Source organism: Pseudophryne corroboree, chromosome 3 (genome assembly GCF_028390025.1).
Source record: "Pseudophryne corroboree isolate aPseCor3 chromosome 3, aPseCor3.hap2, whole genome shotgun sequence".
Taxonomy (NCBI): domain Eukaryota; kingdom Metazoa; phylum Chordata; class Amphibia; order Anura; family Myobatrachidae; genus Pseudophryne; species Pseudophryne corroboree.
This window is the reverse complement of record NC_086446.1, coordinates 471,349,712-471,377,003: the sequence shown is the minus strand read 5'-3', so window position 1 is coordinate 471,377,003 and position 27,292 is coordinate 471,349,712. Positions and strand designations below refer to the sequence as shown.

Below are 27,292 nucleotides of genomic sequence, written 5' to 3'. Positions count from 1 at the left end.
TTTGCCAAAACGCGTCCGAATCCAAAACACGGCCGCGGTACCAAATCCAAAACCAAAACACAAAACCCGAAAAATTTCCGGTGCACATCACTAGTTAGAACAGGGAGAACAGTCTTATACTCCTGTGCACATCTGTGAATTGCAGAGCTGTAACTAGACATTTTGCTGCCCTGTACCAGAAGGGGCACTGGTGCCCCTCACATGAATAGGGACAGTGTGCGCAGAAGGCACAAGCTCATAAGAGGGGCATGGTCTCACAGGGAAGAGGAGTGGTCGCACAACAGTGCCCCCAATTCAAATGACGCAACCTTATGCACATTACACAACACAGTAGAGCTCCTTATTCACATATACCACACAGTAGTAACCTTTATACACATTATGCCACAAAGTACTACCCCTTATACATGTTACGCCACTTAGTACCACCCCTTATACACGTTACGCTACACAACAATGGTGAATTGTTAGGGGGAGAGAAAGAGAGAGATGGATGTAGGAGGCGAGGACAGAACATAGTATAAGGGGGGACACAGCAGGGGATGTGGTGGCAGCAGTGAAGGGAACAGCATGGAATGAATGGGGCGGTAGCGATGAGAAAAGCAGGAGATGGGGAGCACCAGTGCAGGGGATGAAGATGGCTGTAGTGAATGAAATAGCAGGGGATAAAAAGGTCAGTAGTGATGGAAACAGCAGGAGATGGGGGCAGAAGTGCAGGGGGCATTGGGGCAGTAGTGCAGAGGACAGCAGGGATGAGGGGCAATAGTGATGAGAGCAGCAGGAGATGGATTACACTTGACCCTCTATTACATGGATGAGTAAGGATAGCACAAGTCACTCGGGTAGATGGGGCAATAGTCCAGGGTTTCCACGTTCAGAGCACTAACTAGGATTTGTCATGGTTATAAATTGCTATAATTGTAGCTAATTGTGTTATTTGTTATAATATATGTTATTTGTAATACTGATTGGGCTCCTTCTGTGAATTCATTGGAGCATTAATATGTTACCATACCATAGTATCATTTACACTAAAATGTATCACCTGTATATTTTATTTAGATAAATCACATACTCACCTTTACTCACTGTCATTTCATATCTTCTACCCATCTCTTCTATGTGGCCCTGGGGCCCTACTGCCGGCTTGTCTCCTGATGTTGCCTGCCTTTCGCTCAACGGACCCTTGTCTTCTATTTCTCCAGGATCTCCTGTCCTATAGAAGCAAGGCTATGAATTAATTCTGATGTAAACAATTTACACTATATTGTACTGTAGGTCTTGCCAAGGCCGTGTGGGGGTGGCTGAAAACACGTTGTATTGGGAAAGTCAGGGTCTTTCCTTAGTCATCCAAACTGCAGATTAGAAATAAGATGACAAAGAGCCAAGGCTGGTGCCGCAAGCAATGTGTGCTACAAGGGATGTGCTAACCTTATGCATGCAGTACAGAGTACAACAGCATATAGATACAGGGAATAATAGATACATATCTGTCCAGTGTACAATACAGAGGATACAGACATAAATAATAGGCACATATTACATTACTCACACATAACATTAAGCCAAGACAAGATATATATTTATGACTTTACAGCTATTAATGTGAATGGAGATAGGTATGATCTATTATGGTGGGGTAAAATAAAAGTGTAAAACTTTTACTGCAATAAGGCTCCACCCTGAGTGCACACCCGAAATTATTTAAACCACTTGTTTATTCATAGAATTAAAAACCCAAATCTCGGTTACAATCACACTGTGCCTGCTTGAGCCAGTTCTAACTTGAGCCAGTTGCAACTGTATACAGACGCTGGTCTGGCGAAGCGGTAAATTAATCCTACAAAGCTCCATGTCAGTACCGCCAGGGTGGCTAAATAGCGCTCAGTTCTCCCGATAATAGTTTTGATAATTTGTGATAATGAGGGAGTTTATATTGCAGTGATAAGAAAAATCCTTATCACCACAGAAACAGGCCCATTGATACATAGGCCCTTAAGACTGATTATCTGCTTCTGGAACCAGCTACAGTTTTAAATCATGTTTATTTACTACTAATTATTATTATTATTTTTTGTATTACATGTAAACGTTAGCAAATAACATATATAGGGCGGTATTCAAATGATATATCACGCCCAATCTCCTTTCTAAAATGATCCCCATTATCGCGCAAATTGCGCCCAAAGTAATCAGGTTTCGCTGCGTAAAGGGTTGGGCGCCCTCGCTTCCCCAGTGGTAGCAAGATGAAATGATTATACCATGCCCGTCAGCAGAAACAGAGCAGTTGTGGAAGGGGGTGAAAAGACTTGAATACCGCCCATAGTATTTACAGAAAATACTAAAGAATATCCCAAATAGATCATTTACCAGTTAGTAGCACATAAATTATACCAAGGGCATCAAGGAAAGGCCCATTTTTAGGGTTTCATTTATTTGGTTATTCTAATAACTGGCTGCTGTTTTTCACTTGTGCTTAAGCATAGGTATACTTAAAAACCTAAACTGTTAGGGGTATACTGTATTTAGTTAGGTGTCGGTTTTCAGAAGTGGAGATATTGTCCATGGCAACCAATCAGATTCTACTTATTTATCTAGCACCTTCTAGAAGATAATAGCTCAAATCTGATTGGTTGCTACTGGCAACATCTCCACTTCTAAAACCCTACACTTTAGTAAATATACCCCTCATACCCCTTTTCTACTGACACAAAAATTGTGAACGTGCAAAACCCGGGATTTTGGTCAGTGGAAAAGGAGACTACCCAGGACTAAGTTTCGGGTCCCCAACCAGGGTAACGGAGCTGGGATGATAGACCCGGCAATTTCCCAGGAAAAGTGGTATATTTGTGTCTTAAAAACCGAGGGGCAGATGTATTAACCTGGAGAAGGGATAAAGAAGTGATAAACCAGTGATAAGCGCAAGGTGATAATGCATCAACCAATCATTACGGATTTGAAAAATGAGTTAGGAGCTGACTGGCTGGTGCGTTATCACCTTGCGCTTATCACTGCTTTATCACTTCCTTATTCCTTCTCCAGGCTTAATACATCTGCCCCCCTGTTTGAGAAGCACTGGTTTACAGCAGGGGTTCTCAACTCCAGTCCTTAAGTACCACCAACAGGACATTTTTGTGGATGTCTTTAATCATGCACAGGTGAGTTAGGGGTCTATTTACGAAGCCTTGGATGGAGATAAATTAGCTGGAGATAAAGTACCAGCCAATCGGCTCCTAACTGCCATGTCACAGGCTGGGTTTGAAAAATGACAGTTAGGAGCTGGTTGGTTGGTACTTTATCTCCATTCAAGGCTTAGTAAATAGACCCTTTAATCTATGTTGCTGGTCAGTAACAGATATCCTCAAACCATGATCTGTTAGATATAGAGGAATAACTCATCCCCCTTTTCCACCTAACTCCCCGTGACTGACCCTTTCCACTGCGGCTCCGTCCTGGATTATTTATGGATTAGAGTCATATAAGCAACACTAGCCCCAGCACAAAGACCTGCTCTACCGCCCCACCCCAGTTCAGTGACAGCTCAGTATGAAGTACAGTATAATGTCCTGTGTGCAGGTATGACGATCTCCCCATGTTGTAAACAAAATGACCCGGTTTACCCATTTACACTGTCCCTTAACCCGGGTCCTTCCCTGGACCAACCCTGCAAGGTACACGAGTACGTTTTGGATTTGATTAACCTGGTTATTTCCAATTTTGCTGCATGTTCAGGTGAGGCGTGGGTTAACTTTTGTCTAATACATTGATATTTGCTAAATTTATAACGCAGCAGGAGCGGCAGAACAGTCGAGTGATGAAAGTGTACTGAAGGAACGCCTTGCGGACTATTCAAACACAAAATGCCAAGAGAGATTTTAGGATTTCTGTGTTGCAACACCTCAAAAGGGGAACAGTTCAGTGTGGTCTCAGCTTGATAACCTGAGTCATTTTTACAGCTAAACTATTGCATAAGGAAAGCAAAATAGTGCACACTGTGGTCATATAAAGTAAAAAAAAAAAAGTGACTGAAATTGGGAATACCAGTTTTACCTAGAACCGTTTACCTCAGTGCTGATGTATTTATTAAACCTAAAATATAAATGGTGTAAATTAATATTCCAGTTTGATATTATGGGGGAGATTTGTCAAAGGCTAGAGAGAGAAAAAGTTGAGAGAAATAAAGTACCAACCAATCAGCTTATAACTAGGTGTGTGCCGAGGGGGCCTTGCCCACAGCGAAAATGTGGGCAAGGCGCACCATCTGGCAGCACACCTACCCGTACGGCCAGTCAGTAGTGACAGTCCCGGGCCGGCGCCGCCGCTTGCCTCCGGCCTCTGCATGTGAGGGGAGCGGGAGCGCGGTTGTAGCCGCATCTATCAGCACACAGCTGCCCCGTGTCCCGCTGCTGCCAGGAGTCCCACTGTGAGTGCAGGAGAATGGGACTCCTGCTGGCTGTCTGCTGCTGGCGGGGTGTGGAGCGCTGTCGGAGGTTGCTCCCGGACCCGCTCTCATGCTGCTTGTAGCGTCGCCACAGCATGTGTCCCGGACCCCAGGAGAGGCTCTGCGCCTGGATGCTGCAACCACCTCCAGGTGACTGACAGAACACACACACACTTACTCACTCCAGAGAAGACACACACACACACACACACACACACACACACACACACACACACACACACACACACACACACACACTCACTCACTCACAAACTCACTCATTCACTCACTCACTCACTCACTCATTCACTCTCTCTCTCGTGCAAAACAGGGGGGAATGCGTGGACTCTGCTACTGTAATGTGTAAAAAAGGGGGATTCTGCCTGCCTAATGTGTAAAAAAGGGGGACTCTGCTGCCTTTGTGTGTAAAAAATGGGGACTCTGCTGCTGTAATGTGTAAAAGAGGGGGACTCTGCCTGCCTAATGTGTAAAAAGGGGGATTCTGCCTGCCTAATGTGTAACAAGTAGTGATATGCACCGGACATTTTTCGGGTTTTGTGTTTTGGTTTTGGATTCGGTTCCGCGGCCGTGTTTTGGATTCGGACACGTTTTGGCAAAACCTCCCTGAAAATTTTTTGTCGGATTCGGGTGTGTTTTGGATTCGGGTGTTTTTTACAAAAACAAAAAAGAAAACTTCACACCCACAAGAAAATGCGCTAACCAGCTGCAGGTCAATGGACTTCCAAAAATAGGGCATTACCCGCACCCAAAGGAAAACACTCTAAAACAAAAAAGTTTTTTTTCGAAAGTCCTCTTTCCTGCGCTAGACTCTTAAATTTATAAAGGCAAAAAAGTCTTTACTTATCTTAGACTCGATGTTCCTTTCAATTTTTCATGATCCTCATGCTCATATGTATGAGTTTTTTAACGGTGGTACATGAAAAAGAGAGACCAAGGATACAATCTAGTGTAGTATGTTCATAATTCTCAGAGGAAGAAACTTTCAATATGAATCATGTAATGTAGAAACATATATCATAAAATACAGTGATATTTATTGATTAAAGAAATGGTCCAATAAAAATTCTTCATCACATGAAGAAACGGTAAAAATTCATTTTACATCCAAGACATATGAGGGTGGCTTCCTACCAGATTTTGGATTTTAGAAGTGCGTCAAAGCAAAAGTGCTGTATAGATGTTTCATGTCCCCGGGGACGAATCAGCTCCAAGCCGTGGGCACCTCGTCTTCTCCTCGTCTGGTCAATCAGCCACCAGTTGTCACAATCACCAACGCGTTTCGATCAATCCGTTGATCTTTTTCAAGGCATATGCTGTCAGTCCCTCTTCCCAGGTATTTATACCAGTATGTGTTGGTGATCCTACATACTGGGAGGAGCCACTCTCATTTACAATTAAAACTATATACATACATTGTATTGGTCCATTGTCTAGTCTAACATCCATGTTCTATTCTAACCAATGTAATATACCCATCATGTTAAGATCATAGCACAAAATCCATTATTTTGTATAAAAATCACTTAAAACAACTAATTACGGCGACCGGAAGTGCCCTGTGCACTCCGGTTTGTCCCCCTATTCCCTCTCTCTAAAGGTTCCATATTCTGAAATAGAAGGGGTTCCCCGGGTGTAACTTCCGGTCATGTGTCCTCCGTCATCTAGGAAACGCCTCTACTACTCGACGGAGTTTCCCGGTCACGTGACCTGGCCAGATGTCCCTCCGCGGCCATTTTTGTAGTCCTAACATTAATTCCGGTGGTGTTAGCTTACTCTTCATCGGAAACAAGCAATACATCGAATATAAATATCCTACATAAATGCACATACTATCAATAAACTGTCATATATGTATATCAACAGTGTTATTGAATATATTTCATTCGGCAGGTTTTCCCGGTCACGTGATCATACCGGAAGTCCCCCCGCGGCCATTTTTGTAGTTCTGACATCGGATACGTGATATTAATTTATTATTTTTCATACATTATCAATAAAAAACAATCAGAAGGACCAAAAAATTCATCAACCACCATATAAAATCTTAAACTGAGGCAAACATTTCTATTTTGCCTCCGTGTAAAAATACATGGATTCTCATGTCGCTCTCCACACTGCTAGTAATTTACTATATATACAACGAAGGTCTCCATATTTCTTAATGTGTTTCACATTACAATGATTATAATCATCCTACAATTCAAAACGTAATGATAAATCAACAAAAAGGAGAGATCATTCAAATATCATATATAAATGACATAATATGTTGTTTTTCAAGAGCTGCCATTCAAATTCATAAGACTTCTTTCCGAATAATCTACAAAGAAAAAGAGTCAATATGGTTCATTTATAGTGGTTGGTTTTCAAAGGACAAAAATTTGGACACATCAATCCCTGATCATATACATCCTATTCAATATCATTTTTTTTATATTCATAAGCAGGTATATTCTTAATCAAGGAACCATTTGACTTCAAAGTCCTTGTTTAAGCCTCCTGGGAACAAGGTCTTTAAAGAATGTATATACTGCATCTCAGTTCTAGCCAGAGTTGCAGCTATATTGTTGCACCTCCAGCTTCCTTTCACCTGTTTCAATGCACCAAATTTTACCACATATTTTATATCTTGATTGTGGACCTTTTTGAAATGCGCTGAAAGTGCATGTGATTCGACTCCATTTTTAATATTACGTAAGTGCTCCGCAAACCTCACTTTCAGATTCCTACTGGTCCTACCAATGTAGAATAGGCCACAACTACATGCCAAAAAATATATCACATTTACTGAAGAACAAGTTATAAATTCATCAATTCTGATGTTTTGTCCATTTATTTCAATTTCCGTGCATTTACTGACACCACTAACTGATTTACACATACGGCAAATCCCGCACCGGTAAAATCCCTTTGAAAGGGTACGAACATTGGCCTTGGGGGGTGAGTAAGCGCTCCTGACACGTTTATCCTTTATATTCTTAGCTTTTCGATAGATAAACTGAGGACGGTCCGGGAGCAGTTTTTCCAGTAGCGGATCGCCTCTCAGAACTGACCAATGCTTCTTAAATATGCATTCTATTTGTTTATGTTGAACATTAAAATTTGTAATGAAGGCCATGGAAAAGTCTTTTTTCTCATCGCCGGGTGCATTGAGCTTTCTTTTTGGAACTAATAGTTCCTTCCTATCGATACCATCACATTTAAGTCTCGCTCTCTCAATACTTTTCTGGCTATACCCACTTTTCTGGAAGCTTTTAATCATTATTCCCGCTTGTTCCTCATAGACTTTGTTATCCGTACAATTTCTTTTTAACCTTTGCAGTTGGCTATTACGTATGGACTCCAACCAGTTGTCATGATGGCAACTGGTGGTATGGATATACATTCCTGAGTCCGTTGGTTTTGTGTAATTGTGGGTCTTTAAAGATCCATTGTCCACATAAATGTTTAAATCCAAGAAATTCACATTGTTATTACTAATATCAAATGTTAATAGGATATTATATTCATTTCTATTCAGTTGTTCACAAAAAAGGGACAAAGTTTCTCTGCCCCTCTCCAGAAGAAGATTATGTCATCAATATATCTTGACCAGGATACCAGGCTCGCCCCAAATTGATTGTTCTGCCACACATGCTGGTCCTCCCACATGCCCATAAACATGTTGGCATAACTCGGGGCGAACCTGGTACTCATGGCCGTTCCAACCTTCTGGACATAGAAAGAATCCTTAAAATGAAAGTAATTATTGCGTAAGATGAAATCTATTCCCTTCACTAGGAAGTCACATAGTTCTGATCCATAATCGCTATTTTCCAAATATGTGATAACTGCCTCTATCCCCAAATCATGGTTTATAATCGTGTATAGCGAACTTACGTCCGCTGTGACGATATAACAATTCTCATCCCATTGTACGTTTTCTACCACATTCAAGGCATCCCTCGTATCCTTCAAGTGGGAACGATTTTTCAGTACTAGAGGCTGCAAATGAAAATCAATGAACTCAGACATATTTGCAGTGATGGAGTTTATTCCGGACACTATCGGCCTGCCGGGGGGGTTGTGGGCATCCTTGTGGACTTTCGATAAAATATAGACAATCGGTATACTTGGATTTGTGGGTATCAAAAATTGACCCTCCAGTTCCGTAATAGTACCGTTGTCTATATAAGTCCTCACCAATGATGTGAAATTGGCTAGGATTTTTTTAGTTGGATCTCCTTTTAGTTTTTTATATGTGTGGCTATCATTTAACTGACGCAACACTTCTGTCTCATATTTATCGATATCCATTACCACAACTCCTCCCCCTTTGTCTGTAGGTTTTATTATGAGTTCTTTATTCGATTTCAAATCTTTCAGGGCTTCATTCTCTTCTTTTGTTAGGTTATACTTGACCTTTGGTGGCTTAAGCTCCTCTATATCTCTGTTAACCAATGAGAAGAAGGTTTCCATGAAGTTCCCCTTCATAAAGGTGGGATTAAATATGGACTTGGGTCTAAACGGTCTCGTAGGGGTAGGGTTTTCCATTATTTCCTCCTCTAACTGTGGTTTGCAAGCGAAAAATCTTTTTAAGGACAATTTCCTAACGTATTTTTGGAGATCCACATATACATTGAATTTATTCAATCTGGCCATCGGAGCAAATTTAAGTCCTTTCTCAAGTAAGGAAATCTCTGATTCCCCTAGTATATGTTTACTAAGGTTAAAAATCTTAAACTTCTTCTCCACTGTGGGGGACTCTTCTCCTTGAGATGTCTCACCCACTGCACTCAAAACCTTCCTCTTCCTCTGTTTATTCTTTTTAGGTTTTTTGTTTTTGATAGATTTCTTTTTCCTCCCCCCTCGTTTTCCTCTACATTTTCTATCAACTAAGTGTGAAGATATTCCCTCCTTCCTCTCCCTAAAAAAACATCACTATCTCGACGATGACTTGAGTAATCCTGTTCAAAATGAGAATTATCAGAATCCCTTGGATGATTCCTAGTGCGGGAGGATATCTCTGCCCTCCTCCAGTTATTTGATTCATACCTATTTTTTCCTCTTATGGGCATATGGTTCTCCCATCGATCCCTATGTGCATATTTATATATTTCTCTAGAATGGGTCCTCCCTCTATTTTGCCTCCATCTAGGTGGTTGTTCAAATTTTCTATGTTTGTCATATGATGTTTCCCTAGACTCAAATTGTACATTATGGTGGTTTTTCTGATCTCTTACCCGTTTTGGTGTATGTCTTAAAGGGGCCATATGATTAATTTCCTGGAGAGGTTCTCCTGCACCATTTTTGTCTCTATTAAACTTTTTTGATTTTTTTGACATTAGTTCTTTCTCATTTTTATGTAATCTAAAGGCAATATTTGCCTCCAATTCCTTATATTCTTGCATTTTAGAGAAGGGAGCAATTAGAGTTCTAAGCATATCAATTTCCTCCTCTATGACCCTCAGATTTCCCTTCCTCTCCTGTATAATCAATTCCATTAAACGGAATGAACAACCGTCCACAATTTTTTCCCATTCCTTTTTAAATTCCTCAGTGGAATCGGAAAAGGTGGATGTCTTATTGATTTTTACCGTTTCTTCATGTGATGGAGAATTTTTATTGGACCATTTCTTTAATCAATAAATATCACTGTATTTATGATATATGTTTCTACATTACATGATTCATATTGAAAGTTTCTTCCTCTGAGAATTATGAACATACTACACTAGATTGTATCCTTGGTCTCTCTTTTTCATGTACCACCGTTAAAAAACTCATACATATGAGCATGAGGATCACGAAAAATTGAAAGGAACATCGAGTCTAAGATAAGTAAAGACTTTATTGCCTTTATAAATTTAAGAGTCTAGCGCAGGAAAGAGGACTTTCGAAAAAAACTTTTTTGTTTTAGAGTGTTTTTCTTTGGGTGCGGGTAACGCCCTATTTTTGGAAGTCCATTGACCTGCAGCTGGTTAGCGCATTTTCTTGTGGGTGTGAAGTTTTTCTTTTTTGTCTGTGTATTTTTACCTATAACACCAGTGGAATTTGCTGCTTACAAATCATGTTTTCGTTAAGAGAAAATAGACACAATATGTGCACTAAGCTATTCGATGAGAATGAGGACATCGTCTCTATGGAGGATGATGACCTAGAGAGTAGCATGAGAAAAATGGAGAAATTACTATTGAAGGAAGGAAGATTGTGGTGGGAGGTTACTTCCCTTGAAAAATATTTATCACATAAATTGATACCGAAGGTCTTAAAAATCAATAAGACATCCACCTTTTCCGATTCCACTGAGGAATTTAAAAAGGAATGGGAAAAAATTGTGGACGGTTGTTCATTCCGTTTAATGGAATTGATTATACAGGAGAGGAAGGGAAATCTGAGGGTCATAGAGGAGGAAATTGATATGCTTAGAACTCTAATTGCTCCCTTCTCTAAAATGCAAGAATATAAGGAATTGGAGGCAAATATTGCCTTTAGATTACATAAAAATGAGAAAGAACTAATGTCAAAAAAATCAAAAAAGTTTAATAGAGACAAAAATGGTGCAGGAGAACCTCTCCAGGAAATTAATCATATGGCCCCTTTAAGACATACACCAAAACGGGTAAGAGATCAGAAAAACCACCATAATGTACAATTTGAGTCTAGGGAAACATCATATGACAAACATAGAAAATTTGAACAACCACCTAGATGGAGGCAAAATAGAGGGAGGACCCATTCTAGAGAAATATATAAATATACACCCAGGGATCGATGGGAGAACCATATGCCCATAAGAGGAAAAAATAGGTATGAATCAAATAACTGGAGGAGGGCAGAGATATCCTCCCGCACTAGGAATCATCCAAGGGATTCTGATAATTCTCATTTTGAACAGGATTACTCAAGTCATCGTCGAGATAGTGATGGTTTTTTAGGGAGAGGAAGGAGGGAATATCTCCACACTTAGTTGATAGAAAATGTAGAGGAAAACGAGGGGGGAGGAAAAAGAAATCTATCAAAAACAAAAACCTAAAAAGAATAAACAGAGGAAGAGGAAGGTTTTGAGTGCAGTGGGTGAGACATCTCAAGGAGAAGAGTCCCCCACAGTGGAGAAGAAGGTTAAGATTTTTAACCTTAGTAAACATATACTAGGGGAATCAGAGATTTCCTTACTTGAGAAAGAACTTAAATTTGCTCCGATGGCCAGATTGAATAAATTCAATGTATATGTGGATCTCCAAAAATACGTTAGGAAATTGTCCTTAAAAAGATTTTTCGCTTGCAAACCACAGTTAGAGGAGGAAATAATGGAAAACCCTACCCCTACGAGACCGTTTAGACCCAAGTCCATATTTAATCCCACCTTTATGAAGGGGAACTTCGTGGAAACCTTCTTCTCATTGGTTAACAGAGATATAGAGGAGCTTAAGCCACCAAAGGTCAAGTATAACCTAACAAAAGAAGAGAATGAAGCCCTGAAAGATTTGAAATCGAATAAAGAACTCATAATAAAACCTACAGACAAAGGGGGAGGAGTTGTGGTAATGGATATCGATAAATATGAGACAGAAGTGTTGCGTCAGTTAAATGATAGCCACACATATAAAAAACTAAAAGGAGATCCAACTAAAAAAATCCTAGCCAATTTCACATCATTGGTGAGGACTTATATAGACAACGGTACTATTACGGAACTGGAGGGTCAATTTTTGATACCCACAAATCCAAGTATACCGATTGTCTATATTTTATCGAAAGTCCACAAGGATGCCCACAACCCCCCCGGCAGGCCGATAGTGTCCGGAATAAACTCCATCACTGCAAATATGTCTGAGTTCATTGATTTTCATTTGCAGCCTCTAGTACTGAAAAATCGTTCCCACTTGAAGGATACGAGGGATGCCTTGAATGTGGTAGAAAACGTACAATGGGTTGAGAATTGTTATATCGTCACAGCGGACGTAAGTTCGCTATACACGATTATAAACCATGATTTGGGGATAGAGGCAGTTATCACATATTTGGAAAATAGCGATTATGGATCAGAACTATGTGACTTCCTAGTGAAGGGAATAGATTTCATCTTACGCAATAATTACTTTCATTTTAAGGATTCTTTCTATGTCCAGAAGGTTGGAACGGCCATGGGTACCAGGTTCGCCCCGAGTTATGCCAACATGTTTATGGGCATGTGGGAGGACCAGCATGTGTGGCAGAACAATCAATTTGGGGCGAGCCTGGTATCCTGGTCAAGATATATTGATGACATAATCTTCTTCTGGAGAGGGGACAGAGAAACTTTGTCCCTTTTTTGTGAACAACTGAATAGAAATTAATATAATATCCTATTAACATTTGATATTAGTAATAACAATGTGAATTTCTTGGATTTAAACATTTATGTGGACAATGGATCTTTAAAGACCCACAATTACACAAAACCAACGGACTCAGGAATGTATATCCATACCACCAGTTGCCATCATGACAACTGGTTGGAGTCCATACCTAATAGCCAACTGCAAAGGTTAAAAAGAAATTGTACGGATAACAAAGTCTATGAGGAACAAGCGGGAATAATGATTAAAAGCTTCCAGAAAAGTGGGTATAGCCAGAAAAGTATTGAGAGAGCGAGACTTAAATGTGATGGTATCGATAGGAAGGAACTATTAGTTCCAAAAAGAAAGCTCAATGCACCCGGCGATGAGAAAAAAGACTTTTCCATGGCCTTCATTACAAATTTTAATGTTCAACATAAACAAATAGAATGCATATTTAAGAAGCATTGGTCAGTTCTGAGAGGCGATCCGCTACTGGAAAAACTGCTCCCGGACCGTCCTCAGTTTATCTATCGAAAAGCTAAGAATATAAAGGATAAACGTGTCAGGAGCGCTTACTCACCCCCCAAGGCCAATGTTCGTACCCTTTCAAAGGGATTTTACCGGTGCGGGATTTGCCGTATGTGTAAATCAGTTAGTGGTGTCAGTAAATGCACGGAAATTGAAATAAATGGACAAAACATCAGAATTGATGAATTTATAACTTGTTCTTCAGTAAATGTGATATATTTTTTGGCATGTAGTTGTGGCCTATTCTACATTGGTAGGACCAGTAGGAATCTGAAAGTGAGGTTTGCGGAGCACTTACGTAATATTAAAAATGGAGTCGAATCACATGCACTTTCAGCGCATTTCAAAAAGGTCCACAATCAAGATATAAAATATGTGGTAAAATTTGGTGCATTGAAACAGGTGAAAGGAAGCTGGAGGTGCAACAATATAGCTGCAACTCTGGCTAGAACTGAGATGCAGTATATACATTCTTTAAAGACCTTGTTCCCAGGAGGCTTAAACAAGGACTTTGAGGTCAAATGGTTCCTTGATTAAGAATATACCTGCTTATGAATATAAAAAAAATGATATTGAATAGGATGTATATGATCAGGGATTGATGTGTCCAAATTTTTGTCCTTTGAAAACCAACCACTATAAATGAACCATATTGACTCTTTTTCTTTGTAGATTATTCGGAAAGAAGTCTTATGAATTTGAATGGCAGCTCTTGAAAAACAACATATTATGTCATTTATATATGATATTTGAATGATCTCTCCTTTTTGTTGATTTATCATTACGTTTTGAATTGTAGGATGATTATAATCATTGTAATGTGGAACACATTAAGAAATATGGAGACCTTCGTTGTATATATAATAAATTACTAGCAGTGTGGAGAGCGACATGAGAATCCATGTATTTTTACACGGAGGCAAAATAGAAATATTTGCCTCAGTTTAAGATTTTATATGGTGGTTGATGAATTTTTTGGTCCTTCTGATTGTTTTTTATTGATAATGTATGAAAAATAATAAATTAATATCACGTATCCGATGTCAGAACTACAAAAATGGCCGCGGGGGGACTTCCGGTATGATCACGTGACCGGGAAAACCTGCCGAATGAAATATATTCAATAACACTGTTGATATACATATATGACAGTTTATTGATAGTATGTGCATTTATGTAGGATATTTATATTCGATGTATTGCTTGTTTCCGATGAAGAGTAAGCTAACACCACCGGAATTAATGTTAGGACTACAAAAATGGCCGCGGAGGGACATCCGGCCAGGTCACGTGACCGGGAAACTCCGTCGAGTAGCAGAGGCGTTTCCTAGATGACGGAGGACACATGACCGGAAGTTACACCCGGGGAACCCCTTCTATTTCAGAATATGGAACCTTTAGAGAGAGGGAATAGGGGGACAAACCGGAGTGCACAGGGCACTTCCGGTCGCCGTAATTAGTTGTTTTAAGTGATTTTTATACAAAATAATGGATTTTGTGTTATGATCTTAACATGATGGGTATATTACATTGGTTAGAATAGAACATGGATGTTAGACTAGACAATGGACCAATACAATGTATGTATATAGTTTTAATTGTAAATGAGAGTGGCTCCTCCCAGTATGTAGGATCACCAACACATACTGGTATAAATAGCTGGCATATGCCTTGAAAAAGATCAACGGATTGATCGAAACGCGTTGGTGATTGTGACAACTGGTGGCTGATTGACCAGACGAGGAGAAGACGAGGTGCCCACGGCTTGGAGCTGATTCGTCCCCGGGTACATGAAACATCTATACAGCACTTTTGCTTTGACGCACTTCTAAAATCCAAAATCTGGTAGGAAGCCACCCTCATATGTCTTGGATGTAAAATGAATTTTTACCGTTTCTTCATGTGATGAAGAATTTTTATTGGACCATTTCTTTAATCAATAAATATCACTGTATTTTATGATATATGTTTCTACATTACATGATTCATATTGAAAGTTTCTTCCTCAGAGAATTATGAACATACTACACTAGATTGTATCCTTGGTCTCTCTTTTTCATGTACCACCGTTAAAAAACTCATACATATGAGCATGAGGATCATGAAAAATTGAAAGGAACATCGAGTCTAAGATAAGTAAAGACTTTATTGCCTTTATAAATTTAAGAGTTTTTTACAAAAAACCCTCAAAAACAGCTTAAATCATAGAATTTGGGGGTCATTTTGATCCCATAGTATTATTAACCTCAATAACCATAATTTCCACTCATTTTCAGTCTATTCTGAACACCTCACACCTCACAATATTATTATTAGTCCTAAAATTTGCACTGAGGTCGCTGGATGGCTAAGCTAAGCGACACAAGTGGCCGACACAAACACCTGGCCCATCTAGGAGTGGCACTGCAGTGTCAGGCAGGATGGCACTTCAAAAAAATAGTCCCCAAACAGCACATGATGCAAAGAAAAAAAGAGGCGCACCAAGGTCGCTGTGTGACTAAGCTAAGCGACACAAGTGGCCGACACAAACACCTGGCCCATCTAGGAGTGGCACTGCAGTGTCAGGCAGGATGGCACTTCAAAAAAATTGTCCCAAAACAGCACATGATGCAAAGAAAAATTAAAGAAAAAAGAGGTGCAAGATGGAATTGTCCTTGGGCCCGCCCACCCACCCTTATGTTGTATAAACAGGACATGCACACTTTAACAAACCCATCATTTCAGCGACAGGGTCTGCCACACGACTATGACTGAAATGACTGGTTGGTTTGGGCCCCCACCAAAAAAGAAGCAATCAATCTCTCCTTGCACAAACTGGCTCTACAGAGGCAAGATGTCCACCTCGTCATCATCCTCCGATTCCTCACCCCTTTCACTGTGTACATCCCCCTCCTCACAGATTATTAATTCGTCCCCACTGGAATCCACCATCTCAGGTCCCTGTGTACTTTCTGGAGGCAATTGCTGGTGAATGTCTCCACGGAGGAATTGATTATAATTCATTTTGATGAACATCATCTTCTCCACATTTTCTGGAAGTAACCTCGTACGCCGATTGCTGACAAGGTGAGCGGCTGCACTAAACACTCTTTCGGAGTACACACTGGAGGGAGGGTAACTTAGGTAGAATAAAGCCAGTTTCTGCAAGGGCCTCCAAATTGCCTCTTTTTCCTTCCAGTATACGTACGGACTGTCTGACGTGCCTACTTGGATGCGGTCACTCATATAATCCTCCACCATTCTTTCAATGGTGACAGAATCATATGCAGTGACAGTAGACGACATGTCAGTAATCGTTGGCAGGTCCTTCAGTCCGGACCAGATGTCAGCACTCGCTCCAGACTGCCCTGCATCACCGCCAGCGGGTGGGCTCGGAATTCTTAGCCTTTTCCTCGCACCCCCAGTTGCGGGAGAATGTGAAGGAGGAGCTGTTGACGGGTCACGTTCCGCTTGACTTGACAATTTTCTCACCAGTAGATCTTTGAACCTCTGCAGACTTGTGTCTGCCGGAAAGAGAGATACAACGTAGGTTTTAAATCTAGGATCGAGCACGGTGGCCAAAATGTAGTGCTCTGATTTCAACAGATTGACCACCCGTGAATCCTGGTTAAGCGAATTAAGGGCTCCATCCACAAGTCCCACATGCCTAGCGGAATCGCTATGTTTTAGCTCCTCCTTCAATGTCTCCAGCTTCTTCTGCAAAAGCCTGATGAGGGGAATGACCTGACTCAGGCTGGCAGTGTCTGAACTGACTTCACTTGTGGCAAGTTCAAAGGGTTGCAGAACCTTACACAACGTTGAAATCATTCTCCACTGCGCTTGAGTCATGTGCATTCCCCCTCCTTTGCCTATATCGTGGGCAGATGTATAGGCTTGAATGGCCTTTTGCTGCTCCTCCATCCTCTGAAGCATATAGAGGGTTGAATACCACCTCGTTACCACCTCTTGCTTCAGATGATGGCAGGGCAGGTTCAGGAGTGTTTGCTGGTGCTCCAGTCTTCGGCACGGGGTGGCTGAATGCCGAAAGTGGCCCGCAATTCTTTGGGCCACCGACAGCATCTCTTGCACGCCCCTGTCGTTTTTTAAATAATTCTGCACCACCAAATTCAATGTATGTGCAAAACATGGGACGTGCTGGAATTTGCCCAGATGTAATGCACGCACAATATTGGTGGCGTTGTCCGATGTCACAAATCCCCAGGAGAGTCCAACTGGGGTAAGCCATTCTGCGATGATGTTCCTCAGTTTCCGTAAGAGGTTGTCAGCTGTGTGCCTCTTCTGGAAAGCGGTGATACAAAGCGTAGCCTGCCTAGGAACGAGTTGGCGTTTGCGAGATGCTGCTACTGGTGCTGCCGCTGCTGTTCTTTCTGCGGGAGGCAATACATCTACCCAGTGGGCTGTCACAGTCATATAGTCCTAAGTCTGCCCTGCTCCACTTGTCCACATGTCCGTGGTTAAGTGGACATTGGGTACAACTGCATTTTTTAGGACACTGGTGACTCTTTTTCTGACGTCTGTGTACATTTTTGGTATCGCATGCCTAGAGAAATGGAACCTAGATGGTATATGGTACTGGGGACACAGTACCTCAAACAAGTATTTAGTTGCCTGTGAATTAACGGTGGATACCGGAACCACGTTTCTCACCACCCAGGCTGACAAGACCTGAGTTATCCGCTTTGCAGCAGGATGACTGCTGTGATATTTCATCTTCCTCGCAAAGGACTGTTGGACAGTCAATTGCTTACTGGAAGTAGTACAAGTGGTCTTCCGACTTCCTCTCTGGGATGCCGATCGACTCCCAGCAGCAACAACAGCAGCGCCAGCAGCAGTAGGCATTACACTCAAGGATGCATCGGAGGAATCCCAGGCAGGAGAGGACTCGTCAGACTTGCCAGTGACACGGCCTGCAGGACTATTGGCTTTCCTGTATAAGGTGGAAATTGACACTGAGGGAGTTGGTGGTGTGGTTTGCAGGAGCTTGGTTACAAGAGGAAGGGATTTAGTGGTCAGTGGACTGCTTCCGCTGTCATCCAAAGTTTTTGAACTTGTCACTGACTTATGATGAATGCGGACCAAGTGACGTATAAGGTAGGATGTTCCTAGGTGGATAACGTCCTTACCCCTACCTATTACAGCTTGACAAAGGCAACACACGGCTTGACACCTGTTGTCCGCATTTGTGTTGAAATAATTCCACACCGAAGAGGTGATTTTGACCAGGCATGTCAATGGCCATATTCGTCCCACGGACAACAGGTGTCTCCCCGGGTGCCTGACTTAAACAAACCACCTCACCATCAGAATCCTCCTTGTCAATTTCCTCCCCAGCGCCAGCAACACCCATATCCTCATCCTGGTATACTTCAACAGTGACATCTTCAATTTGACTATCAGGAACTGTACTGCGGGTGCTACTTCCAGCACTTGCAGGGGGCGTGCAAATGGTGGAAGGCGCAAGCTCTTCCCGTCCAGTGTTGGGAAGGTCAGGCATCGCAACCGACACTATTGGACTCTCCTTGGGGATTTGTGATTTAGAAGAACGCACAGTTCTTTGCTGTGCTTTTGCCAGCTTAAGTCTTTTCATTTTTCTAGCGGGAGGATGAGTGCTTCCATCCTCATGTGAATCTGAACCACTAGCCATGAACATAGGCCAGGGCCTCAGCCGTTCCTTGCCACTCCGTGTCGTAAATGGCATATTGGCAAGTTTACGCTTCTCATCAGATGCTTTCAATTTTGATTTTTGGGTAATTTTACTGAACTTTTGTTTTTTGGATTTTACATGCTCTCTACTATGACATTGGGCATCGGCCTTGGCAGACGACGTTGATGGCATTTCATCGTCTCGGCCATGACTAGTGGCAGCAGCTTCAGCACGAGGTGGAAGTGGATCTTGATCTTTCCCTATTTTAACCTCCACATTTTTGTTCACCATTTTTTAATGTGTGGAATTATATGCCAGTATCAATAGCAATGGCCTACTACTATATATACTGGATGGATAGTATACTTGACGACACAGAGGTAGGTAGAGCAGTGGCCTTCCGTACCGTACTGCTATATATACTGGTGGTCACTGTCAGCAAAACTCTGCACTGTACTCCTCCTATATAATACTGCTGGTCCCCAGTCCCCACAATAAAGCAGTGTGAGCACAGATATATGCAGCACACTGAGCACAGATATGGAGTGTTTTTCAGGCAGACAACGTATACTGGTGGTCACTTGTCAGCAAAACTCTGCACTGTACTCCTCCTATATAATATACTGGTGGTCCCCAGTCCCCACAATAAAGCAGTGTGAGCACAGATATATGCAGCACACTGAGCACAGATATGGAGTGTTTTTCAGGCAGACAACGTATACTGGTGGTCACTGTCAGCAAAACTCTGCACTGTACTCCTCCTATATAATACTGCTGGTCCCCAGTCCCCACAATAAAGCAGTGTGAGCACAGATATATGCAGCACACTGAGCACAGATATGGAGTGTTTTTCAGGCAGACAACGTATACTGGTGGTCACTGTCAGCAAAACTCTGCACTGTACTCCTCCTATATAATCTACTGGTGGTCCCCAGTCCCCACAATAAAGCAGTGTGAGCACAGATATATGCAGCACACTGAGCACAGATATGGAGTGTTTTTCAGGCAGACAACGTATACTGGTGGTCACTGTCAGCAAAACTCTGCACTGTACTCCTCCTATATAATACAGCTGCTCCCCAGTCCCCACAATAAAGTAGTGTGAGCACAGATATATGCAACACACTGAGCACAGATATGGAGTGTTTTTCAGGCAGACAACATATACTGGTGGTCACTGTCAGCAAAACTCTGCACTGTACTCCTCCTATATAATACAGCTGCTCCCCAGTCGATACCAACCCCTGCCAAGAGCCACATCTGTTTTCTCTCCTTCTATTTCTACTGCTTTCTTATACTTGTAGTGTCAAATAGGCTACTGAGTCCCAAAATACTACCTAACCATAATAACAATTATCATAGATTATATTAGCAGATTAAATATACATATGTACTAGTTTTGACTGGTTTGAACAGGTCAGTCTTCTGCAGCAGTAAAGGGATTTGTGTGCTCTAGTCTAAGTGAAACAAGGAGGATTTATGAGACTTTACATTTATCTGAAGACTTATTTAGATTTATCTGAAGCAGTGGCAGAGATAGAGATAATCCCACACCCAGGGTACTGTCGGCATCTGGATTATGTATTAAATCGGTAACATGGGGTGTAACCATTCATTGTGACGGACATGAATGTAAACTAAGCCTGATCTTTACCTTTACACAGAGATCTGTCAGTTACATGTACACATCTGTGGAACTATATAATCCTTGTCTAAAGTTATAATTTAACTCATCAGGTCACTGATATAGAAACTGTCAAATATATGTACTGTGAGGGATAGGAGTGCTGGGACGAGGTCGTTACGCACTAACCAGAAATACTAGTTCTTTTATTTAACCTTTGTTACATAACACCCAGTAACTAAATGTCAATATAAAATTTTATAACATGGTCCAGTACATTTGTGTACAAACTGTATAATGAAAGGACCCCCAACTCTATGGGAAGAGATCAATGTACAAAGTTACACCCAGTCACATTGAGGTCTGGGGACAGGAAATATTTAGTGCAAGGTGCATTGCCCTAGGGATAAGTACACTTCTCACTGCTCACAGTGGGGGCAGCAGGCCATTCAGCCTATAAAACCACCCTAGTGCTACAGTACTGTCATTGTTTCCTATTACAGTATATAGTAGTCCTCATTCTCATACTATTGGTTCTATACACATTGAGCACCCTACTGTGGATGACCGATGGCCTGCAGAAGCACCCCTGACTCAAAATATATAAATTCATAATTAAAGCCATGACAAAATAATATATAGGCTTTTGCTTGTTTCTTTTTCTGTTTCTTTTTTTGTGTGGAGGTGTTGCTGTTTTTTTTTTTTTTTTTTTTTTATTCAATCAATATTTCATTCAGAAATCTTCTGTTCGATTTCTTTTTTATTTTTGCTAATATATATATATATATATATATATATATATGTATATATTTGAATTTTTAGGATATATAAAGTGTCCTGTGACAGATGTCTGCATTTATTGAGCCACTTCTATGAAGACATTATACCCCAAATCTGCCTGCATACACACAGTTTAAAGCTTTGTGAGAAGGGGGGGAGGGTGCTTGTGTGTGCAATGTGCTATTCTGACTGGAGGGTGGAGTCTCTTCCATACACCAGTTACCTGACTAAAGGCTCTGCCATACTCCAGCCACCAGACTGAAGGCTCTATCATACTCCAGCTACTAGACTGACAGTCGTGCCATACACCAGCTACCAGGTTGACAGCACTACTATACTCCAGCTATCAGGCAGTCAGTTCCGCCATAATACATACTGGCCTACAGTACAGTACTTTTGAAAACTAATTTCAGGAAGGTGACTGGTAAGGGGGTGTATCGTGCTTCGTCCAAAGGGTGTGTCGAGCTCAAGATATGGGTGATACGCAACACTTGTGAGATATTTCTATATAACATTAGTAACAATATATTTTGAGAACAACATTGCAGCCTACACTACTCAATTTCTTGTCTAACTACTCACTGGGAATTCTGCCCCAGACATATATTTCTTGCCAGATCAACTAAAAATATGGGCCTTATTCAGACCTTATCGTAGGAGCAACTTTGTTAGCAGATGGGCAAAACCATATGCACTGCAGGGGGGGCAGATATAACATGTGCAGAGAGAGTTAGATTTGGGCGGGTTATATTGTTTCTGTGCAGGGTAAATACTGGCTGCTTTATTTTTACACTGCAATTTAGATTTTAGTTTGAACACACCCCACCCAAATCTAACTCTCCCTGCACATGGGGGGGGGGGGGGGGGGGGGGGGGTCATTCCAAGTTGATTGCACGCTGCCGATTTTCGCTGTGATCAGGTCTCTACTGCGCATGCGTATGCACCACAATGCGCACGCGCGTCCTACGGGTACAATGCGGATCATTGCTGATCTATGGATTTAACGAAGAATCCATGCGCACAGCCGATCGCAAGAAGATTGACAGAAAGAAGTCGTTTATGAGTGTCAACTGACCGTTTTCTGGTAGTGGTAGGGAAAACGCAGGCGTATCCAGGAGTTTGGAGGGCGGGTGTGTGATGTCAATTCCGCCACCAAAAAGACTGAAGTGATCGCAAGGGCTGAGTAAGTCTAGATCTACTCTGAAACTGCACAGACTGTTTTTGCAGAGCTCGGCTGTACAGGCGTTCGCACACTTGCAAAGCGAAAAAAACACTCCCCCGTGGGCGGCGACTATGCTCTTGCACGACTGCTAAAAACAGCTAGCAAGCGATCAACTCGGAATGACCCCCATGGTTTTGCCCATCTGCTAACAAATTTGCTGCTACGATCAGGTCTGAATTAGGCCCTATGTTGCCAAGTATGTTTTTTGGTGTATTTGTTGGCTGTGTGACTTTATAGTATCCTTCAAATCATTATCGCCGCCAGACACTCTTAATTATACTCCAATTACTCCAATCCGAGGAATGAATTGCTATCTGTAATACTACAGCATACAGGTATGGGTTGACTCAATTTAGGTCGACCACTGAAGGTCAACATGGGCATTAGATCGACATGTACTAGGTCGACAGGTGAAAATGTCGACATGAGTTTTTGGACTGTTTTTGGTGTCGTTTTCTTCGTAAAGTGACGGGAACCCCAATTAGTGCACCGTGTCCCTTCGCATGGCGAACGAGCTTTGGGCAAGGTGCCTCGCCCCGCTACCACTTCACTCGGCACAGGTTACCGTTCCAATCATTAGTCCACGTGGATCGTCAAGTATGGAAAAATCCAAAAATAAAAAAAAGTGAAAAACTCATGTCGACCTTTTGACCTGTCGACCTAGTACACGTTGACCTAATTCCCATGTCGACCTAGTGCATGTTGACCTAATGCCCATGTCGACCTTCAGTGGTCGACCTAATGACTGTTGACATAAGTTGAGTCGACCCAACGACCCATACCCGTATGCTGCAGTATTACAGATAGCAATCCATTCCTCGGATTGACCAAGTCGACCTAATGCCCATGTCGACCTTCAGTGGTCGACCTAATGACTGTCGACCTAAGTTGAGTCTACCCAACGACCCATACCCGTATGCTGTAGTATTACAGATAGCAATCCATTCCTCAGATTGACCATGTCGACCTAATGCATGTCGACATTCAGTGGTCAACCTAATGACTATCAACCTAAGCTGCATCGACCTAACGAACGTATCCCCAGCCATCTGAGCTACAGTACTTTGAGGAACTGTTTTTAGGCTCTTAATAGCATTTACCTAAACAGGCTGCTTTTAGACCACCACAAATCGCTGTTTTAAGAAGCTACTTAAAATATACTTACCGTTAGATCAAGCATGTCAAGGTAGCCATTATTTTGATGTTCTATTTTAGATATATACTGTTCAACTACTTTTGAATTTATTGGGGTCATTCCGAGTTGTTCGCTCGTTGCCGATTTTTGCTATGCTGCGATTAGTTGCAAATTGCGCATGCGCAAGGCACACAGGGCGCATGCGCTTAGTTATTTAACACAAAACTTAGCTGTTTTGCTGTGGCTTCTGCGGCGCTTTTCAGTCGGATGTAATATGGTATGCCGGCGGCCGGGTTCCCGGTGACCAGCATACCGGCGCCGGGAGCCCGACCACCGGCATAACGACAGCGCGGCGACCGCAAAGGAGCCCCTTGCGGGCTCGCTGCGGGCACGGTGGCGCGCTACCACGCTATTTATTCTCCCTCCAGGGGGGTCGTGGACCCACACGAGGGAGAATATCAGTCGGTATGCCGGGTGTCGGGATTCCGGCGCCGGTATACTGTGCGCCGGGATCCCGACATTCGGCATACTGAAGACCACCCTTTCAGTCGCACTGGTGTTCGGTAAATGATTGACAGGAAAGGGGCGTTTCTGGGTGGCAACTCAGCGTTTTCCCGGCATTTGCAAAAAAACGCAGGTGTGTTAGGGAAAAACGCAGGAGTGTCTGGAGAAACGGGGGCGTGGCTGGCCGAACGCAGGGTGTGTTTGTGACGTCAAACCAGGAACTAAACGGACTGAGCTGATCGCAATTTGTGAGTAGGTCTGGAGCTACTCAGAAACTGCAAAGAATTATTTAGTAGCAATTCTGCTAATCTTTCGTTCGCAATTCTGCTAAACTAAGATACACTCCCAGAGGGCGGCGGCCTAGCGTGTGCAATGCTGCTAAAAGCAGCTAGCGAGCGAACAACTCGGAATGAGGGACAATATATTGTATAAATTCCATTGGCTTACCACATATGACAAAAAATTACAGACTTACTTTAATGATCATCTCTTGATAGAATATAGGCCCTCATTCCGAGTTGATCGGTCGCAAGGCGAATTTAGCAGAGTTACACACGCTAAGCCGCCGCCTACTGGGAGTGTATCTTAGCATCTTAAAAATTGCGACCGATGTATTCGCAATATTGCGATCACAAACTACTTAGCAGTTTTAGAGTAGCTCCACACTTACTCTGCCTGTGCGATCAGTTCAGTGCTTGTCGTTCCTGGTTTGACGTCACAAACACACCCAGCTTTCGCCCAACCACTCCCCCGTTTCTCCGGCCACTCCTGCGTTTTTTCCGGAAACGGTAGCGTTTTCAGCCACACGCCCATAAAACGCCGTGTTTCCGCCCAGTAACACCCATTTCCTGTCAATCACATTACGATCGCCGGAGCGATGAAAAAGCCGTGAGTAAAAATACTTTCTTCATAGCAAAGATACTTGGCGCAGTCGCAGTGCGAATATTGCGCATGCGCACTAAGCGGAATTTCACTGCGATGAGATGAAAAATACCGAGCGAACGACTCGGAATGAGGGCCATAGATTTTAAAACTTTTTGTTGTATTGTCCTTTTTGTGTGTTCTCAGTGAGGAACATCTCTATTCACTCACATTGGGAGTAATATCTCCCCCTGCATTTTAACTAAAGATTACTAAAAAAAAAAATCTTAAGCTGTCCATACACCTAAAGATTTATTTTATGATCTGGCTAGTTGGAACGAAAATCTGGTAATGGATGGGAGCAAATCACAATTGACCATTTGCTCCAAAATGCTGGAAAACGAACAAAAATGGTCATTCAGACAAATCGGTTAAATCAAATGGATTTAACCTATTTGTCTGACCATTTTTGTCTGTTTTTCAGTGTTTAGGAGCAAGTGGTCAATTGCCATTCCCATCTATTACCAGATTTTCATTCCAAGTAGCCAGATTGGACTATAAATCTTTAGGTGTATGGCCAGCTTTACCCTCAGCCAGTGCTCACACTATCAGCAGAAGACACTGTGATCATTTGCCTCCATGCTCTGCTGGTGTCACTCCTATTGGAGGACAAACAATGGGCTGCTGAGCATCGACAGCAGATGTATTGACTGCAGCAAATCACTGTTGTTACCCAGAACTTCCAGAATCTTCTTGGTGGTCCCTGAACAGGACTGGCTGAGTTGAGCTGCAGCGAAGAATCCAGGGGCTTTTGATGTACAATTCAGGGCAAAATCCCTAGTGCCACACAGAACTGAGCTCTCCCACAGGATGAGGGAGTGTTAGCAACTATGGCCATACACCAGCCCCCAGACTGAAAGCTCTGCCATACACCAGCCTGAAGGCTCTGTCATACACCCTACTATAGGCTCTCTCATACACCAGCCACTAGACCGAAAGCTCTATCATACACCAGCCACAAGCCTGGTGTCTCTGCTCTGCCATACACTAGCCACCAAACTGTAGGCCCTATTGTATGTATATCAGACTATAGGCTCTGCCATACACCCGACTAAAGGCACTACCATACACCCGCCTAAAGTCTTTGCCATACACCAGCCCTCAGACTGAAAGCTCTGCCATACAGCTGCCATACACCCAGGGCCGGATTAAGGTTGGTGGGGGCCCAGGGCAACGGATGTTGTGTGCGCCCCACCAGTAAAGTTGCTGGCAAAGCCCCCCAACCCCACACACACACACACACTTACACACACAATTACTTGCTTGGCTGCAGAGACATGTACAGAACCCAGTGTCCTGCGGCACCGCACTACAGTGGAGGAGCTCTAAATAAAACTACAGCTCCCAGCATCCCTTGCTTCCGACAGCAAAGGCTGGTGGGAGCTGTACTTTTATTTAGAGATGGTCCACCATGTAGTGCTGTGCCGCTGGACACTGCCGCTACCCCAGGACACCGGCGCTAACACCCCATTCTGGCGGCGCTGTCCCCGAACCACCAGAGCACACACTGTCTTGTGGGATCGTGTGCATGGAGGAGCTCCTCGGCGGCCGCTGTTAAGTAACAGCTGAGCTACCGGAGGGAGACTCCTCTGAAGCAGTGTGTGTGGGCCCCTGATGTGTGGGGACCCCGGGACGTTCGCCCCTGTTGCCCCTAGCTTAATCCGGCTCTGCATACACCCGACTAAAGCTCTACCATACACCCACCTGAAGGCTCTGCCATACACCAGCCCTCAGACTGAAGGCTCTGCCATACAGTAGCCACCAGACGGAAGGTCCTAATGTACATCAGACTATAGGCTCTGCCATATACCCGACTAAAGGAACTACAATACACCCGCCTTAAGGCTCTGCCATAAACCAGCCCTCAGACTGAAGGCTCTGCCATACAGCAGCCAGCAGACTGAAGGCCCTAATGTACATCAGACTACAGGCTCTGCCATATAACAATTACTAGGCTGAAGGCCCTGCCTTACTCTAGCTACCAGAATGGAGGTCCTGAGCAACATTAAAACAATTTACTCAATATAAACAGTTCATATGTTATTTCTATAAATATTATATAAACATACTACTGTATGTACATGTATAACACACAGTAAATGCAGAAACACAGCACTGCAGTAGGACTGACAGGGTTAATTGGTAAACTCTCATTACTAAATAGGGTCT

The 27,292-nt window shown here is 42.6% G+C and overlaps 1 protein-coding gene across 1 annotated transcript in view; it reads right to left on the bottom strand.

Moving 5' to 3' along the window:
- LOC135056050 (WD repeat-containing protein on Y chromosome-like) overlaps positions 1 to 27,292 on the bottom strand; it is a 242,493-nt gene that overhangs the window by 46,248 nt on the left and 168,953 nt on the right. The window contains exon 18 of the mRNA XM_063960774.1: positions 1,080 to 1,216. Within this exon, the coding sequence (XP_063816844.1) occupies positions 1,080 to 1,216 (137 nt within the window). The remainder of the gene's footprint in view (positions 1 to 1,079; positions 1,217 to 27,292) is intronic.